Source organism: Neoarius graeffei, chromosome 18 (genome assembly GCF_027579695.1).
Source record: "Neoarius graeffei isolate fNeoGra1 chromosome 18, fNeoGra1.pri, whole genome shotgun sequence".
NCBI classification, from domain to species: domain Eukaryota; kingdom Metazoa; phylum Chordata; class Actinopteri; order Siluriformes; family Ariidae; genus Neoarius; species Neoarius graeffei.
This window is the reverse complement of record NC_083586.1, coordinates 46,011,898-46,030,483: the sequence shown is the minus strand read 5'-3', so window position 1 is coordinate 46,030,483 and position 18,586 is coordinate 46,011,898. Positions and strand designations below refer to the sequence as shown.

General features: G+C 41.6%; 1 protein-coding gene across 2 annotated transcripts; it reads left to right on the top strand.

The window, feature by feature from the left end:
• The first annotated feature begins 71 nt into the window (after positions 1–71).
• LOC132866244 (CCN family member 1-like) lies at positions 72–16,813 on the top strand. Of its 2 annotated transcripts, none has more exons than XM_060898926.1 (5): positions 72–705; positions 6,393–6,606; positions 9,632–9,994; positions 15,196–15,377; positions 15,533–16,813. In XM_060898926.1, exons 2-5 carry the CDS (start codon positions 6,441–6,443, stop codon positions 15,839–15,841), a joined length of 1,020 nt encoding a protein of 339 aa, XP_060754909.1. In that variant the 5' UTR covers positions 72–705; positions 6,393–6,440; the 3' UTR covers positions 15,842–16,813. The 2 variants fall into 2 exon arrangements, with proteins under 2 accessions (XP_060754909.1, XP_060754908.1); XM_060898925.1 differs by lacking the exon at positions 72–705 and adding an exon at positions 5,497–5,834.
• The last annotated feature ends 1,773 nt before the right edge of the window (positions 16,814–18,586 follow it).

Genomic DNA, 18,586 nt, shown 5'->3' with positions numbered 1-18,586 from the left:
TGTTTGTTTGTTTTAAATAATTAATTATGACTGGACAGCATTGGATTAACGCCAAAAATATACCAAAAAAAAATAGATTTCACAATCTTCATGATTTGAGATCATTTGTACTTTATCACAATTATACAAAACAATAGTGATAGCCTATAGACAGGAATGAGCTGGGGGGGGGTATTTATTTACACTGTACACATATTGACTCCATAATTAATTATTACTAATGGCCGTATTAATATTTCTGCTGTCCTTCTAAAATCATATTATAGTCTTATGGATCTTTGTTTCCTGCTAGTTTGGGTCATCCATATGTCAGTTAATAAAATTGATTCTACAAATATGACATTTTCTGTCCTTGGAATAACACTGTGGTTGTGTCTGGTATTTCATGTTCATTTTTAGAAGCAGCAGATTAAATATAAAAATAGCAACAAGTTCAACTATTCTAAAGCAGCTTAATCAGCAAATGTTTACTACTATGACTTCTGTCTTGTGGTTGCGTAAGGACAGTAATAAAGAATCTTGGATATAAGCCAGTTCTGGTATATCACGTGACTTTTCAGAAACATACAGGTTGGCAAACCTGCTTGAAACAGCTTTTGGCTGTGTTGGTATCATGGTGGCCATTTTGTGAGACGACCAAATTGGCAGTGACAAAATGGTTGAGAATCACAACTGGAGTCGGTTGGTGTAGAAAAACAACATGAGGTAAAAAGAAAAAAATTCAAGTCCATACTTAGTATTTAAGTGCTGGGAGTATTAAAGTCTACCTTTTAATTTTATATAGTATAACTCAGTACAAACGTACTGGGCGATTATTATTCTTGCCAAGACTTGTCTTGGGGGAAAGTCCCTGCAGGTTTTCTTTCTGATGCTGTTCGGCTCACATCACTCCACCACGTGCTACTGAAAACTGGAGAGAGGGAGGGAAGAAAGAGCTGGCTATGAGTTGTGAAACCTGTCCTATTTCAAAAGGTCACACAAAAATGTTCATTTTAACGCACTATGTACTTGCTGTCTCCAAGTTATACTTTTTTTTTTAACTTTACTGTATGTTCATTTTCTTTATATCCATTAGCATCAGTCTGCTTGCTCACAAAAACCATCCATCTTACTATATTAGATATTAGTTGTACAATTAGTTTATTATTTTTGATTAATAATGGTATAATAGTAATCAATAAAGGGGAAGCCATGGCCTAATGGTTAGAGAAGCAGCTTTGGGACCAAAAGGTTGCTGGTTCAAGTCCCTGGACCAGCAGGAATGGCTGAAGTGCCCTTGAACAAGGCACCTAACCCCCAACTGCTCCCCAGGCTGCTCTAGGTATGTTGGAAGTTGGTCTGGATAGGAGTGCAATTACTAAATGCCTGTAATGTAATGTTTGTTGTTGGTTTCAGACCTAGATAGCAAGCCACTTTTCTTAAATAAAAAAAATTTAAAAGCTCAATTGTCTACCAATTCTGTGATTTGGCACCACCGTAAGAGCCATTTTGGGTACTCTGAAACTTTAGCCCTATTTCTACTGGACAAGTCAATGTGAGTTTTTCAAGCAAACTTCAAGCTCATTAACTCCTGCTCCAGGGTCCAGACCAGAAACCGTTGGGGTTGAGCTTTCCAGACTAAACCTTGCTGATTTTTCATACACAAGCTCTTCAAAGAAGCACAAATACATTTGTGATGAAACACAGAGAAAGGTGTAAATCACAGAAGCTTTCACACAAGCCAGCATGCACATATCCAAAATCCTAACAATATGTTGTTCAGATCTGGAAAATTACAACTGGTTAATTAAGGAACTGTATAGAGCAGTGTTCGTTTTGAGATGAGACTCCAACAACACTCAGCCCAAGCCAGAACTAGTACAAAAACAAGATGTTTTAATAATAAGTTTAAGGATCAGTTTTGGCTGAAGAGTTTTGGTGCTAGCCAGTGAATCTCTAGTCATATAGTTCTCTGCTGCCATCTTGTGGTCGATTCATTTTGTGCATATGAAAAGATATTTGATGGGAGTTTGGTGGCAGAGTCTTCAAATCTGAGAGGTGGGAGTCGTTGTTAATCATAAGTGATGGAAGGAAAGAGAAATGAAAGAGGAATTTACAAGTTATAGAATTATAGTGTGAAAATGAAAGGATGTAGAGTCATGTAGTAATGAAAAACAGGGGCAGCTATGGCCTGAAGGTTAGCAAAGCAGCCTTGGGCCCAAAGGGTCATCAGTTTGATTCCTGGGACCAGCAGGAAAAATGTGAGGGGAGATGAGTGAATAAGCAGCACTTTCCCCTCCCTCTGTATCATGGCTGAAGTGCCCTTGAGCAAGGCACCTAACCTCCAACTGCTCCCCAGATGCTGTAGCATAGCTGCCCACTGCTCTGGGTATGCATGTGTGCTCATTGCTCACTTGTGTGTGCATGCATGTGTTCACGGCATCTCGATGAGTTAAATACAGAGGAGGAATTTTGCTGTGCTTGAGTGTGCATGTGACCAAATAAAGGCTTCTTCTTCTTCTTAAAACAAGTAGGCCACTTATTTACTGTAAAGGAGACAAATGGAGCAGTAGTATAGTCTGTAGTTTTGTCCCAAATCTCCCATTTCGACTGGGTTGATATCTGGTGAATGGGAAGGCCATAGCATGTGATTTATGATTTATATCATTTTCATGTTCATCAACCATTCAGTGAGCCCTCATGTCATGTGAAGGATGAGGACATGATCATCCTGGAAAATACCGCAACTATGAAGATAGAAATGTTTTGTCATACGATAAAGCTGATCAGTCAGAACTTTGTATTGATCTGCACTGAGACCTGATACTTCCGTCTAAGGAGAACAACAATTAAGGGATTTTTTTTTTTGAAGAATGGTGCTGTATCCTTTAAGTACAGTTCGAGAGACTGAAATCAACAATGATTTTGTTCAATGATTCATTGTGTAGATAGATAGATAGATAGATAGATAGATAGATAGATAGATAGATAGATCAGGTGTACATGTATATATTATGTGGTCACACTTGACCATCACACCCATATGGTTTTCCCCCAAAACTGTTCCCACAATGTTGGAAGCACACAGTTGTTTAGGATGTCTTTGTACACTGTAGCATTACAATTTGTGATACAGTGGTGTGAAGAAAATCCCAAGAGTCAGTGACATCACAAACAACCTCCACAGGGCAGGGGTGAGGGTATCATAATCCAATGTTCAAAGAAGATTTTGAGAGCAGAAGTACAGAGGCCATACCACAAGTTGCAAACCACTCGTCATATAAAGAATCAGAAAGTCAGACTGCAATTCACAAAGAAATACAGAGATGAGCCACAAAAGTTCTATAACCAAGATTAACCTCTACCAACATGAGAGAAAGGCCAAAATGTGGAGAAAGAAAGGATCTGCTCATGATCCAAAACATACCACCTCATCAGTCAAGCATGGTGGAGGTCGTGCCATGACTTTAGCTTGCATGATTGCTTCTGGAACGGGCTCACTAATCTTTACTGATGATATACCTCATGATGGGAGCAGAAGAATGAATTCAGAGGCCTACAGAAACATTCTGTGTGTCAATTTACAGAGAAATGCATCCAATATAATTTGGAGGAACTTCATCATGCAGCAAGACAATGACCCAAAACATACTGCTAACACAACACAGGACTTTATCAAGGGGAAAAAATGGAAGGTTTTAGACTGGCCAAGTCAATCACCAGACCCTAACCCAAATGAGCAGTATTTCATGTCCTGAAGAGGAGACTGAAGGGAGAAACCCCCAAAGCAAACAACAACTGACAGAAGCTGGTGCAAGCCTGGAAAAGTATCAGAAAAGAAGAATGCAACAGTTTGGTGAAGTCAGTAGGTCACTGGATTGATGCAGTTATTGCAAGCAGTGGATATGCAATCAAATATTTAACAGTTATTCCAAGAAATCGAGTCGTACGTGAGCTGATAGCTAATGAGGCACATAGCACCGAGTTGGCTATAAGCCATGTACGACAAGATTGACTGAAATAATTATTTTATTCTATCCACATTCACTGGATTTTGAAAAATAGAGCATTTTTATTTTTTGCAAATTCGTTAAATAAAGACTTTATACAAAGCATCCGGCAAAATTATTTCTGCTTGGAATGTAAACAAACTGGCGAACAGGAGCAATTTGTGAAAAATGCTATAATAATAATTCTTGAAAAATAAAAAAAGATACGTTCTCACCATCAAATACTTTCATTCCATGTTTTGTTGCTTTTTTTGTATTTTTTTTTGGGGGGGGGTTGTTTTCAAGTAGAGTTTTTATTTCGTCCTCGGTTGGTTCAGTAACACACTCTGCTGTTTTGTTTTTCTCTATTCACAGTATATGAGCTGATAGCTGAGTAGTAGAGTAGCCAATCAGAGCACACAATTGCTCATAGCCAGTAAATGTAGATAGAACAATAAGTGTTATTTACGTTAACGGTGTCTGTTCCAATACTTTTGCTCAGCTTAAGAAATTGGGTGGTTTTCCTCCAAAGTCACAGGTTCCCAATCCTGATCCTAAAGTACCCTCAGTGCCCATTTTAGTGTTTTCCCTGCTCTAATACACCCACTTCAACTCAAAAGATTGTTAATTAATGTATCAGTTGAATCCGATGTGTTGGAAGCAGGGAACACATTAAAATTTGCAGGCCAAGGAGTATTCAAGGGTTGGGAATGTCTATTTGTTTAAATCATCTAGATGTAAAGATCAGGAGGTGAATGCTGAAATTCTGATCTATTGTCTCATGATCATCTTTTGATCTCAAACTCAAATGACTTCTGCGTATAACAAGAACAAAAGAATTGGCCATACTTTCAGACAGGACTGCATCAAAGGAAAAACGATGAACCATCACCATGATGACACTGGATGAATAGAAGGACGGTCTTTTTCTTTATAACTCCTCTATCTTCTTTCATATCCTTTCAGAAGTTTCATTTCCTCTCCTTTCAGTAACATTCACCATCCCTGAGCCACTTTTTGGCAAAACCCTTCAGGTCTTCAGCTATGTGCTTGGAATGTATTCTGTCTCACACATCCTGTGGTCCTCAGCTTTCTGTAGTGTGCCAGCAGTGCCAGGGTGGAGCTCACCCTCCCTTTAAAACAACAAGCAGAGCTCAGTCACGGAGCACCTGCTCTGAGCTCTCTCTCTCTCTCTGTTTCCAAAAGTCTCAGAAAGAATAATAATAATAATAATAATAATATTCCCCCCCTCCCCACACACACACACACACACACACAGGGGCAGCTGAGTATATTTATGTTGGGTGACTGCTGAGTAGGAATGCACCAGAAAAGGCACTTAAAAGCCGGGGTAATATTTTAATACAGTCCAGGAAAATAAACACTGCTCTGCGTGGTCTGCTCAAAGCGCAGACTAATTATGATTTTATGAATGACTGTATTCATGCCTGGCCACACCCCTTACCGCTTCACAGAGTCACACCCCACCCCTTCGGAATGCACTGGCCCGAAGCCCGAACATAATTGGCCGGGTATATGGAGATAGGCGGAGTTTGAGCAGGCCACGCGAGGTTGGCATAAATATAGTCTGAGCTATAACACACAGATGTTCTGAGAGTTATCCGGACAAATTCAAAGGAATACCAGGACACTTGGGGTTTATTTTGTTTTGATTACTTAATTTCTGGCGTTTTTCTTTTTGAAAGTGTTTGTCTTGAATTCTTTGGCTATTTATAGACTTAATAGACCCTCTTGGCGCAACGTTTCATATTTGGATGATTGCTGCTGTCATTGTGGGAACTTGAGTTTGCAATAATGAGGAAACTGACCTATGTGGCTCTTTTAACATTTGCATCAGCTTACATGGTAGGTTTTCCGTCCAATAATTTAAAGCATGCAAATAAAAACAAATAAAAGTTGTATGAATTACCAGAACTATAGCCGTTTTTAAATGCATTATCTTCTCACACCTTGTATTTATGTTTAACAGAAGTCACATATCTTGTCGAGTATTCACTTTGCATGTAGAAGGACAGAGGAATCCGAAGCCTGTCTTTTATCCAATGCAATCATGCACAACTAAAGTGCAAGTGATTATTATTGCTGTTCTTGGTTGACAATAGTTAAAAGTATCATCTAAAAGGGCTAGATGAAGTTTCCAGTCTAGTCATCTAGAAGGTTTTGCTAGACTATTTGGTCCCCTTCAAGTTTCCAGAACACCTCGACTCGTTGAAAGCTCTGCACTATTGAAGACGTGGACTTGGTGCTTGTGAGAGCTGCAGATTAAGTCACAGGAATCTAGATCTTTCTAAATGCTTTGATATTTAATCATATAATTAAGGTTTTCTTCTTCCGTTCTCAATTTTCACCTTATCACCAAGTTATCAATCCACAATTCATCGGTGATTTGATCCCAAATCCCAGGTTGATGCCAGCTGCCCAGCTGTGTGTGAATGCCCTGCCGTGCCCCCAATGTGCCGTGCTGGTGTGAGTCTGGTGTTTGATGGTTGTGGGTGCTGTAAAGTTTGTGCTGCCCAACTCAACCAGGACTGCAATACTCACAAGCCCTGTGACTACCATAAGGGTTTGGAATGTAACTACGGCAATGAAGTGTTGTTGGGAACGGGAATATGTCGAGGTGAGTAAAGTAAAAGTGTGAACATTTGTTTGTGTCTGTTGTAGTAACTGGGAAAGCATGATGCTCGGAAACTTTTTTTAGAGCTGGGATATTTTTATGTGCTTTGGTCAGGCATGTTTTGACCAGGTTACACTAGGACAAATTACAACTAGTATTATTTTTATCTGCGTACCCACGGCCCATCATAAATACACACACCAATGAAATTGCATATGTTTTATTCCTGTTATGGTAACCTTGTAGTCCTAATTTCCTGATAGTTGAAGAAACATTTGGAGAGCTTCCAAATGTAAAAGAAGCACAGCAACAGAGGCTAGATGTCCACGGAAGATATTTGGAAGCTGATGATGATCTTTTTTTATCGAGTCCCAACAGAGATGGACGGAAATGGAACTGCATTCTGGACAAGTTGGTGATGCCAGTCTACGCTATGAATAGGCATCTTTTGATCGCAGAGCAGATATTATATCTCTCTCTCTCTCCATCTCTTGTCACCTTTGCCTAGCTTTCCCATGACATTTGACCTTTTAGTAACCCCTGACCCCTGTTTTCGGCTTGTTTTTATCATTCCAGTTGTGATATAGTGCTTGTGACCATGTTTGCCTGATGTTGAGGGAAAGACGGAGCCAAATGTTGTCATCTGGACCTTGGGGGGAAAAAAATCATGAACATTTCAGAATATGGAATTGCTTGTTGTATAGAAGGTAGAAATAGCTATTTTCCAGCATCATCAGAAACACATGTGCATCTTTGTATGTGTGAGAAAAGTGAGCTTTTATAGTTGTACAAAACAAATGTTTATCATCATCAGACCATATTTCTTGTCCTTCAAGACCTTGCTTTGGTGGCTCGATGGTGTCAAGTCTTAAATAGCTTCTTATCCTCACAAGCTTGAAAGAGTTGGGCATCTGAAAGACATGTTGATATCTTAAGTGCAGTGTTGCCTTTGCATAAACAGAGGGAGTCTCTTAAATGTTTTCACTCCACAGTGCAAACAGAAAGTTGCCGGGTGATGCAAGCTAAGGGGAATACTTTTATAGAAAAATAATCAATGACAGGGTCGTGTGATGCAGCCTGACTTGAAGTCGTGTTACTATTACAACTCCAAAGTTGATTATTTTCCAATAACAGCCTGTCCTGAAGTGTTTTATTCCTCTTCGACCACAGCAATTTGCCAATTACTGTACTGCATTTTTATTGATTCAAGAACAACACGTGATACTTATTCATTAATTACGTTTAATGTTGTTTTATCCGCAAAATGTGTTGGTTCCTGTATTAACTTATATGATGGCTATAAACTGTTGCTCCTTCACCTGCCCTCCTTTCTCTCCTTTGAAGTTAATAGGACAAAAACTTACAGCTTGTCATTTTACCGAGAAACCACAAAGCCCTCCTGTCCCAAAATGCTAAATAGATGATTCCTCCAAAACAGTTCCACCATATCAATGATTATTATGTTCACATTCACTGGATATGAGCAATCGTACGCTTTGAATGGCTACTCTACTTGTAGGATATCAGCTCATATACCGTGAGTAGAGAAAACCAAAAATGGCAGTGCGTTGCTGAACCAACCGAAGTCGAAATAAAAACTCTACTCGAAAACAAAACCCCAAAATTGCTATCAAGTATTTAAAAGAAACAGAAATAGCTAAGGGGCGGCACGGTGGTGTAGTGGTTAGCGCTGTCGCCTCACAGCAAGAAGGTCCGGGTTCAAGCCCCGTGGCCGGCGACGGCCTTTCTGTGCGGAGTTTGCATGTTCTCCTCGTGTCCGCGTGGGTTTCCTCCGGGTGCTCCGGTTTCCCCCACAGTCCAAAGACATGCAGGTTAGGTTAACTGGTGACTCTAAATTGACCGTAGGTGTGAATGTGAGTGTGAATGGTTGTCTGTGTCTATGTGTCAGCCCTGTGATGACCTGGCGACTTGTCCAGGGTGTACCCCGCCTTTCGCCCGTAGTCAGCTGGGATAGGCTCCAGCTTGCCTGCGACCCTGTAGAACAGGATAAAGCGGCTAGAGATAATGAGATGAGAAATAGCTAAAAGAATATGGTCATAAATATATTATAGCATTTGTCACAAACTGCTCCTGTCATTTCACCGGTTTGTTTACATTCTAAGCGGAAATTATTTGGTCGGATATTTTGCATGAAGTTGTTCTCATCTCATCTCATCTCATCTCATCTCATTATCTCTAGCCGCTTTATCCTGTTCTACAGGGTCACAGGCAAGCTGGAGCCTATCCCAGCTGACTACGGGCGAAAGGCGGGGTACACCCTGGACAAGTCGCCAGGTCATCACAGGGCTGACACATAGACACAGACAACCATTCACACTCACATTCACACCTACGGTCAATTTAGAGTCACCAGTTAACCTAACCTGCATGTCTTTGGACTGTGGGGGAAACCGGAGCACCCGGAGGAAACCCACGCGGACACGGGGAGAACATGCAAACTCCACACAGAAAGGCCCTCACCGGCCACGGGGCTCGAACCCGGACCTTCTTGCTGTGAGGCGACAGCGCTAACCACTACACCACCGTGCCACTGCATGAAGTTTTTATTTATCGAATTTGCAAAAAATAAAAATGCTTCGTTTCTCAAAGTCCAGTGAATGTGGATAGAATAAAACAGTTATTCGACTCAATCTCGTCATACATGGCTTATAGCCAACTTGGTGCTGTGCACCTTGTCAGCATGTACGACTCGATTTTGTGGAATAACTTAATTATACACATTTAATCTGTGTATTCAGAGTGTCTGCCATATAAGTCCTTGTGTTTGAGATTACACTAGAAATTATAACTTATTAGAACAATTAATATAGTATAAATATTAATATAAAGCTTGCAGCTGGAAATACTGTCCAAGCTGTGATGTTACAGAACATTATTCAACACCTTCTGATCAAACAGAGTGGAACATTCAACAGTGCTGATAATGTCCAACAATAGTTGTGATTCCATGTTATTTTCTGCTTCCATCCATAACCAAGTCTTCATCCATCTTAATTTTTCTATTTAGCCAAACTGGAAGGCCGCAGCTGTGAGTACAATGGTCGAATGTACCAGAATGGCGAGAGTTTCCATGTGGGCTGTAAACACCAGTGTACCTGCATCGATGGAGCGGTGGGTTGTGGTCCTCTCTGTACCACGAGCATGCCCCTATCATCACCCTCCTGCCCTTACCCGCGGCTGGTGCGGGTGCCCGGCCAGTGCTGCTTTAGTGTGGACTGCCACAAAGGGGCAATAGCACCACTGATGCCCCCATGGAAAACAAACCAGCAGCCTAATGGTCCCCTACACAAGAACGAGAACATGCTGGGGAACGAGTTGTGGGAGAGGAGGAATGGATGGGAAGATGAACAGGGATATAAAGACTTACCAAGTAAGAGATTGATCTGATTGGTTTATCTCCTGCACACTGTATGTAGAATAGGGATGTATTCATGGTTTCATCTCATCTCATTATCTCTAGCCGCTTTATCCTGTTCTACAGGGTCACAGGCAAGCTGGAGCCTATCCCAGCTGACTACGGGCGAAAGGCGGGGTACACCCTGGACAAGTCGCCAGGTCATCACAGGGCTGACACATAGACACAGACAACCATTCACACTCACATTCACACCTACGGTCAATTTAGAGTCACCAGTTAACCTAACCTGCATGTCTTTGGACTGTGGGGGAAACCGGAGCATCTGGAGGAAACCCACGCGGACACGGGGAGAACATGCAAACTCCGCACAGAAAGGCCCTCGCCGGCCATGGGGCTCGAACCCGGACCTTCTTGCTGTGAGGCGACAGCGGTAATCACTACACCACCGTGCCGCCTGTATTCATGGTATTGGGTCAAAAGATAGCCGTATGCTAAAACAGAAATGAGGGTCTTTTTATACTTGGTCCAAATACTAGAGTCTCTACTCAGGATTGATTGTGGGTTGATTTAGGGGAGCGCATTAAACCATTTCAGGGATTTTTACACGTACAATTTCAAATCTGGACTGATTACATAATTCAATAGGTCACTTAAGAGGAAGCAGCGGGCAGCGACCCTGTCGTATGTCTATGGTCTCTGGTTCAATCCTGAATTCAGGTTACTGTCTGTGTGTTGAATTTTGCATGTTGTCCCCACATCTGTATGGGTTTCCTCTGGGTTTGCCAGTTTCCTCCCATCTCCCGTGCTGGTAAATGGATCGACTATGCTAAATTGCCCCTAGGTTTAATTGAGTGTGTGAATGTGTGTGTGCAAGGTGCCCTGCAATTCACTGGAGTCCCATCCAGGACGTATTCCTTCCTCATGTTCAGTGTTTCCAGGATAAGCTCCAGATTATCTGTGACCAGGATAAAAATGAACGAATGTATGCATGAATGAATATACCTCACTTCCTATAGATGACTTGCAACCACGTGATCAAAATGTGCTATGTCATGAGTGTCCGCCATGATGGTGGATATACAAAGCAACTAGGATGGCAGCCATGTCTGTAAACAGTGCTGAATTTTCTCAGTATTACCACGATTTGAACGGTCGAGCAAAGATTTGATACAAAGAAAAGATAGATATGTGTGGGTTTTGACCCATATTATTTTAAAAAGTCAGACTTTTCCGAAGATAAGACGCTTCTACCGACCATCGAGTACCCAGATATCGTGTTCTATCTGGTTTGGCTGCCAAAGAATCAAGTCCAACCTTGGACAAAACACAGCCCATTTTCTGAGTGGGTGCCCAGTCTGGACTGTTTCGTATGGACTCTATCGTATAATTTTGCTGGCGCTCCTAGAAGCAAAATGGTAATACGCATGTTAAAATTATAACAACGACTCAGTGAACCGGGCGGCATGGTGGTGTAGTGGTTAGCGCTGTCGCCTCACAGCAAGAAGGTCCTGGGTTCGAGCCCCGGGGCCGGCGAGGGCCTTTCTGTGTGGAGTTTGCATGTTCTCCCCGTGTCCGCGTGGGTTTCCTCTGGGTGCTCCGGTTTCCCCCACAGTCCAAAGACATGCAGGTTAGGTTAACTGGTGACTCTAAATTGACCGTAGGTGTGAATGTGAGTGTGAATGGTTGTCTGTGTCTATGTGTCAGCCCTGTGATGACCTGGCGACTTGTCCAGGGTGTACCCCGCCTTTCGCCCGTAGTCAGCTGGGATAGGCTCCAGCTTGCCTGCAGAACAGGATAAAGCGGCTTGAGATAATGAGATGAGATGAGACTCAGTGAACCACGACAAGAGAACGCTCATTTTATAGCAAAATTCTAGCAACACGAAAGAAAATTCTTCCATGATATTATCGAGAAAGCTTTTGAATCTCACCTGAGATAAAATGATCACTGCAAACACGAGCTGTTTTGGTTTTAGCCTCTGTTAGATCAGCCCTGACGATGTTGTTCAGCCATGCTCGTCTCCTCTCCGTACTCAGCCTCAGAGTTTCCTCGCCCTCTTTCCGAATCATGGACAGAATTCTAAAAAATCGGAACGTGCCACGGTCACGAGTACTGTTGTGACCACAAAGATATACAGTGCAAGGATATGGCATCGCTAAAAGAACGCTTAAAGCAGTGGAAAAACAAAGAGAGTTGGGCAGGCGTGACTGTTTGCTTTGTATGGACTGTCGTTTGACCCCGCATTTGTACCTCCACCAACATGGCTGACATCCGGGTTTCTATTTTGCTTTGACGTCACTCGCAAGTCAAGGATTGTCCTGCAGGACAAAATGATTTCAATTAATTAATATTTCTTTACTTTTGCTCAACACCGGTCAGAAGCTGTTCAGTCGAAGCTGCTAATATACAATACATCGTTCGGGTTTTTTTTATGGCTTGTATTCATTTAAATGCTTTCTTTGCTCTACATACTACTGAGAAGTTATTCCTTTTCCACAGCTAGACCGCAACATTCCTTTGCCTCTCATTATAAAACTTTATAAAACTTGAACCAGAAAGTAAAGTGACAGGGTGAAGCATTCATGTTATTTGACGCCCAGAGCTGGAATCAGATCACTTTCACACATGGGCCAGACCACCCCTGAATTCACTTGAAGCAAACCTCAGACCACTGTTTTCAGGTAGACCAGAGCACTGTTTTGTGGACCACACCCAAGCTAATAACTGCTTTCATGCTCAACCAAATGCTTTAAACTCTGTGAAAACACCATAGACTGCTTTTCCTTCTGTAATTGTACTGATGAATAGTATTATATTGTCAAGAAGGATGACCGAAACTGTCCAATTGTACCTTGTACTCTTACACCGATAATACTTTGCTTACAGAAGTAATAATGTTCTGTTCAGTTTGACAACTCGGAAGATTTTAGAAAGCTACGATCATCACGTTTCCAAAGAACAATTGAGGAAGGTTTGGTTTTTTTCTTTCTTTTGCCAACCCATTGAGCACCAACTGACCACAGCCATCCGTGAACATCCAATACTGGGCTAGTTCATCAAGCTTAAAGATATTGTTTTTTCTTCTTTTTCTGATCCAGGTCCATCTTTTTCAAAAAGATGAATTACAAACTTCAGGACTCTATCCAAAATCTAGATGGCTTATTAACACTAATAAATACATTTTTCGACACCATTTCAACATTACTATGATCACAGGGAATATTTTTATTATTATTATTTTTTTGAAGTTTAATGCTGGTGTGCAGTAGATATGTAGGCTGTTGCAAGCTTGTCTATCATCTACTGATGGCAGGTCTTATTAATGTCAAGGTCAATAATAGTCTCAAAGGCCTAAGAATGATCTTTTTTGAGTTAACGATTGAAGTGTTACTATTTCATCGATACAAGTCAAATGATAAAAGAGATTTGTTCACCTTTCTTGATATTGTACAATAGTAGGGTGGTCGGAAATGGGAACGGCAACAAGCGCGACAGGAATCACGCTGCTCCAGGTTCACTCCAGAGGATAGAGAGTCATGGATTGGATGCCAAATTGAACTAGCCATCCATCCATTATCTGTACCGCTTTTCCATCAGGGTCGCACGGGAAGCTAGAGCCAGTCTCGGCTGACTTCCGATGAGAAGCGGAGTACACACCCTGGACTGGTCCCCAGTCTATCGCAGAGATGAACAGCCATTCAATGTCACATTCACACCTATGGGTAATTTAGAGTAGCCTATTGACCTAATACACGTCTTTGAACTGTGAAATGAAACAGACTCAGGTACGAGGAGAATATGTAAGCTGTACAGAATCATATTTTAAATGGTTAAATAGGCAGTATGGTAGTTAGCACTGTTTCACAGCAAGCAGGTTCTGGTTTCGGACCTGCTGGTCAACTGGGGTCTTTCTGTGCGGAGTCTGCATGCTCTCCCCATGCCTGCGTGGGTTTCCTCCAGGTGTTCTGGTTTTCTCCCACAGTCCAAAGACCTGTGGATTAATTAACTGACTACTCTACATTGGCCATAGGTGTGAAATGTGAACATGAGCATAAGTGCGTTTTCTATACAAAGGCTAAGGCCCTGTCCACACGGCAACGGATTCAGGTGAATCCGATAAAATTTATCATCGTTTCGGCCTGGCGTCCACACGGCACCGGCGTTTTGGGTGCCCCAAAACGATATTTTTTGAGAATGGTTTCAAGAGTGGAAAAATCTGGCAACGGCGCCGTTGCGAAGTCGTCTGGATGAGTAGAACGGATTTGTTTACGATGACGTCACAACCACATGACTAGAACAAGCAGTACTCTCGCGCACACCATTCGTAACAACAACAGCAACAATGGCGGACCCCAGAGTAGTAGTAGTTTCAGTGCTGCAGTCGCTGCTAAGTTTTATAGTTCAGAGTCACTCGCAGGAGTAACTCCACCTCGTCATCGGTCCAGACAAGAGAGTCGTTTTTTCCTCGCGTAGTTGCAGCCATCTTCTTCTTGTTGTTGTGTGTTTGTTCCTGTGAGTGCTTCACGCCGGGTAGAAGAAGGGGTTTATGCGCATGTGTCCTACTTCTTCTATTGTTCTGGTGTCTCCGATGGGACCGTCTTACAGCGCACATAGAGGTGTGACATGTGTATTGCATCGTTTTCGGCAAGCGTTGCGTTGCCATATGTACCTGATATTTTACTGATCCGTTGCCCATGTGGACGCGATTTTTTTTTACCCGCTAAAAAAAAAAAATCTCGTTGCCGTTGTCATGTGGATGTAGCCTAAGAAAAAGAAGAAAATGTGTCTGACTTTCAATGGACAACTTTTTGGGCCAGTTTCAGTTTGGTTGTTTGTTTAAATATTTATTTGAGCTGGAAATTTTGCTGAAACCTGGCAACCCTGGTTATTGATATGATGCTCCTTGCATTCTGTCACGTTGAACAAAGGTACATCTAAAACCACTCCAAAACAAACTGCTGGATCACTGTATGTTGTCAGTTCTCGACTGCTGTAAAGTACAGGCTTATTCTAAAAATTCAATTGTGATAGCCTCTTGAGTGAGTTAATTTTGTTTTAATGTTATTACCGTATGCATTAATGTCATCCTGCCCCATCAAAATCTCTGGTCATGGGCAGCTGCCGTTTTGTTCTTCATCTTTTGAAACAGATCCTCGATGCTGCATATAATATTTAAACAATACTTTTTTTTCTTCACCCCTTCTCTGGCTCAGACCAATGGGCCATCGTTCAGACACGATGTGTGATCCAGACAACTGATTGGTCTCCATGTTCGAGCAGTTGTGGAATGGGCATATCCTCTCGAGTAACCAATGACAATGCTCAATGCAAGCTGGAGAGAGAGACCCGCCTGTGCAACATACGACCCTGCAGTCCACTGGCTGCTGTTCCCAAGGTATTTGTTATATCCTGACAGCCTTACAGAAAAAAAAAAAAAAAAAAATCACGTGTGAAAATTACACGCTTTTAGACACCACATTTTCCAGACGTAGAGAATCTTTCATGTACAGTGCCCTCAACAATTATTGTACTGTACCGTTTCCTCTACAGAAAGGAAAGAAGTGTACACGCATGCAAAAGTCACGAAAGCCTGTTCACCTGTCCTACGCAGGCTGCCAAAGCGTCCAAGCTTACCAGTCGAACTACTGTGGCACGTGCACTGATGGGCGGTGCTGCATGCCACGGCGCACTCGTACCGCCTCAGTCCCTTTTCAGTGCCCTGGAGGAGGGCGTTTCGACAAATCAGTCATGTTCATCCACTCCTGTAAGTGTGGACAAGACTGCGGGCATCTGAACAACGAAGCAGCCATGCCACCTCAGAAGTGGCTTTATGGAGACACACACAAGTTCAGTGACTAATTTTCTGTGTAGCTGTGAAGACTTTATATGGTATAATTTGACTGCATCATGACGACACGGCACAACACAGCTGTGCTGAAAAGAGAATATTTAAGCGTAGTTTATACCACATAGAACACAGCTGAGTCCAGTAAAGGCATATACACAGGTTATAGTCGCATTTTTTTTGCCTTGCAGGTTTGGTTGAGAGTTCTGCTGGTCAGCAAGTATGAATGGATGCATCGTTTTATTGCATATACATTTTCTAGTTATACAAATTATGTAAGTGTTCTGTAACACTCACTGCTTCATGTAAATCCTGATGACAAAAAAAAACCCCTGATCTTGCAAAAGATTTGCAAAATGATTAATGAGAATTAGAAAGTTAGTGTCTCAAGTCTATGTTTGAAAAGAAAAAGGTCGTTAATTAAGGAATAAAATGCATGCTGTTATGGGAAAATATTTAGTGACGGGGTAGTGTCATGCTGCCAGACACAATTACTGTTTCCCCAATGTTATTGCTTTAGTCTAGCAGCCTTTTTTTTCCTCCTTCTTTTGCAGAAAAAAACCCCTGCAACTTGTCATGTTACTAAGAATCAGAAAGCACAAATTACTTGGCCCTGAACAATGTCCTGTGGCCGAAACATTAGCAGCTGTTACAAACCACTGACACTGGAGACTCCTTCCATAAATGTCAAATAAATGTCTCCTTACATAAATCTTCACAATTTCAACAATTGTATGATATCTGCTATCCAAGTCCAGATACTAGAATGAGCACATTTAATATAATCACGACAGATGGAACTACTGTCGCGATAGGAAATTAATCATCTGTTGACAATACAATATACGATGGCTGAGCTAATCCACAAATTGCTTTCATCCATCTACAATAAACAAAATAAGGAGAAATTAGTTTTTGCTGGGGTAAAAAAAAAAAAAATCAGGGGTGTTTACAGTGGTGCTTGAAAGTTTGTGAACCCTTTAGAATTTTCTATATTTCTGCATAACTATGATCTAAAACATCAGATTTTCACACAAGTCCTAAAAGTAGATAAAGAGAACCCAGTTAAACAAATGAGACAAAAATAATATACTTGGTCATTTATTTACTGAGGAAAATGACCCAATATTACATATCTGTGAGTGGCAAAAGTATGTGAACCTCTAGGATTAGCAGTTAATTTGAAGGTGAAATTAGAGTCGGGTGTTTTCAATCAATGGGATGACAATCAGGTGTGAGTGGGCACCCTGTTTTATTTAAAGAACAGGGATCTGTCAATCAAAGTCTGAGCTTCACAACACACGTTTGTGGAAGTGTATCATGGCATGAACAAAGGAGATTTCTGAGGACCTCAGAAAAAGCGTTGTTGATGCTCATCAGGCTGGAAAAGGTTACAAAACCATCTCTAAAGAGTTTGGACTCCACCAAGCCACAGTCAGACAGATTGTGTACAAATGAAGGAAATTCAAGACCATTGTCACCCTCCCCAGGAGAGGTTGACCAACAAAGATCACTCCAAGAGCAAGGCGTGTAATAGTCAGTGAGATCACAAAAGGACCCCAGGGTAACTTCTAAGCAACTGAAGGCCTCTCTCACATTGGCTAATGTTCATGAGTCCACCATCAGGAGAACACTGAACAACAATGGTGTGCATGGCAGGGTTGCAAGGAGAAAGCCACTGCTCTCCAAAAAGAACATTGCTGCTCATCTGCAGTTTGCTAAAGATCACGTGGACAAGCCAGAAGGCTATTGGAAAAATGTTTTGTGGATGGATGAGACCAAAATAGAACTTTTTGGTTTAAATGAGAAGTGTTATGTTTGGAGAAAGGAAAACACTGCATTCCAGCATAAGAACCTTATCCCATCTGTGAAACAGGGTGGTGGTAGTATCATGGCTTGGGCCTGTTTTGCTGCATCTGGGCCAGGACGGCTTGCCATCATTGATGGAACAATGAATTCTGAATTATACCCGCAAATTCTAAAGGAAAATGTCAGGACATCTGTCCATGAACTGAATCTCAAGAGAAGGTGGGTCATGCAGCAAGACAACGACCCTAAGCACACAAGTCGTTCTACCAAAGAATGGTTAAAGAAGAATAAAGTTAATGTTTTGGAATGGCCAAGTCAAAGTCCTGACCTTAATCCAATCGAAATGTTGTGGAAGGACCTGAAGCGAGCAGTTCATGTGAAGAAACCCACCAACATCCCAGAGTTGAAGCTGTTCTGTACGGAGGAATGGGCTAAAATTCCTCCAAGCCGGTGTGCAGGACTGATCAACAGTTACCGGAAACGTTGAGTTGCAGTTATTGCTGCACAAGGGGGTCACACCAGATACTGAAAGCAAAGGTTCACATACTTTTGTCACTCACAGATATGTAATATTGGATCATTTTCCTCAATAAATAAATGACCAAGTATAATATTTTGGTCTCATTTGTTTAACTGGGTTCTCTTTATCTACTTTTAGGACTTGTGTGAAAATCTGATGTTGTTTTAGGTCATATTTATGCAGAAATACAGAAAATTCTAAACGGTTCACAAACTTTCAAGCACCACTGTATATGCCCCTATATGTCACAACACAGAGGCAAAGTGAATGAACTACCAGGAATACTTGAAACACAGGAGCACTCATTGCTACTAGCATGTGTCAGAAATATATTTTTGGTTTTAAGATGTCAATTTGATATTGGCAGGACTGACGAGTCCTATAATTAGGTGTATTCATTTACTCTTAATGACTTATTAGGTATTTCTCA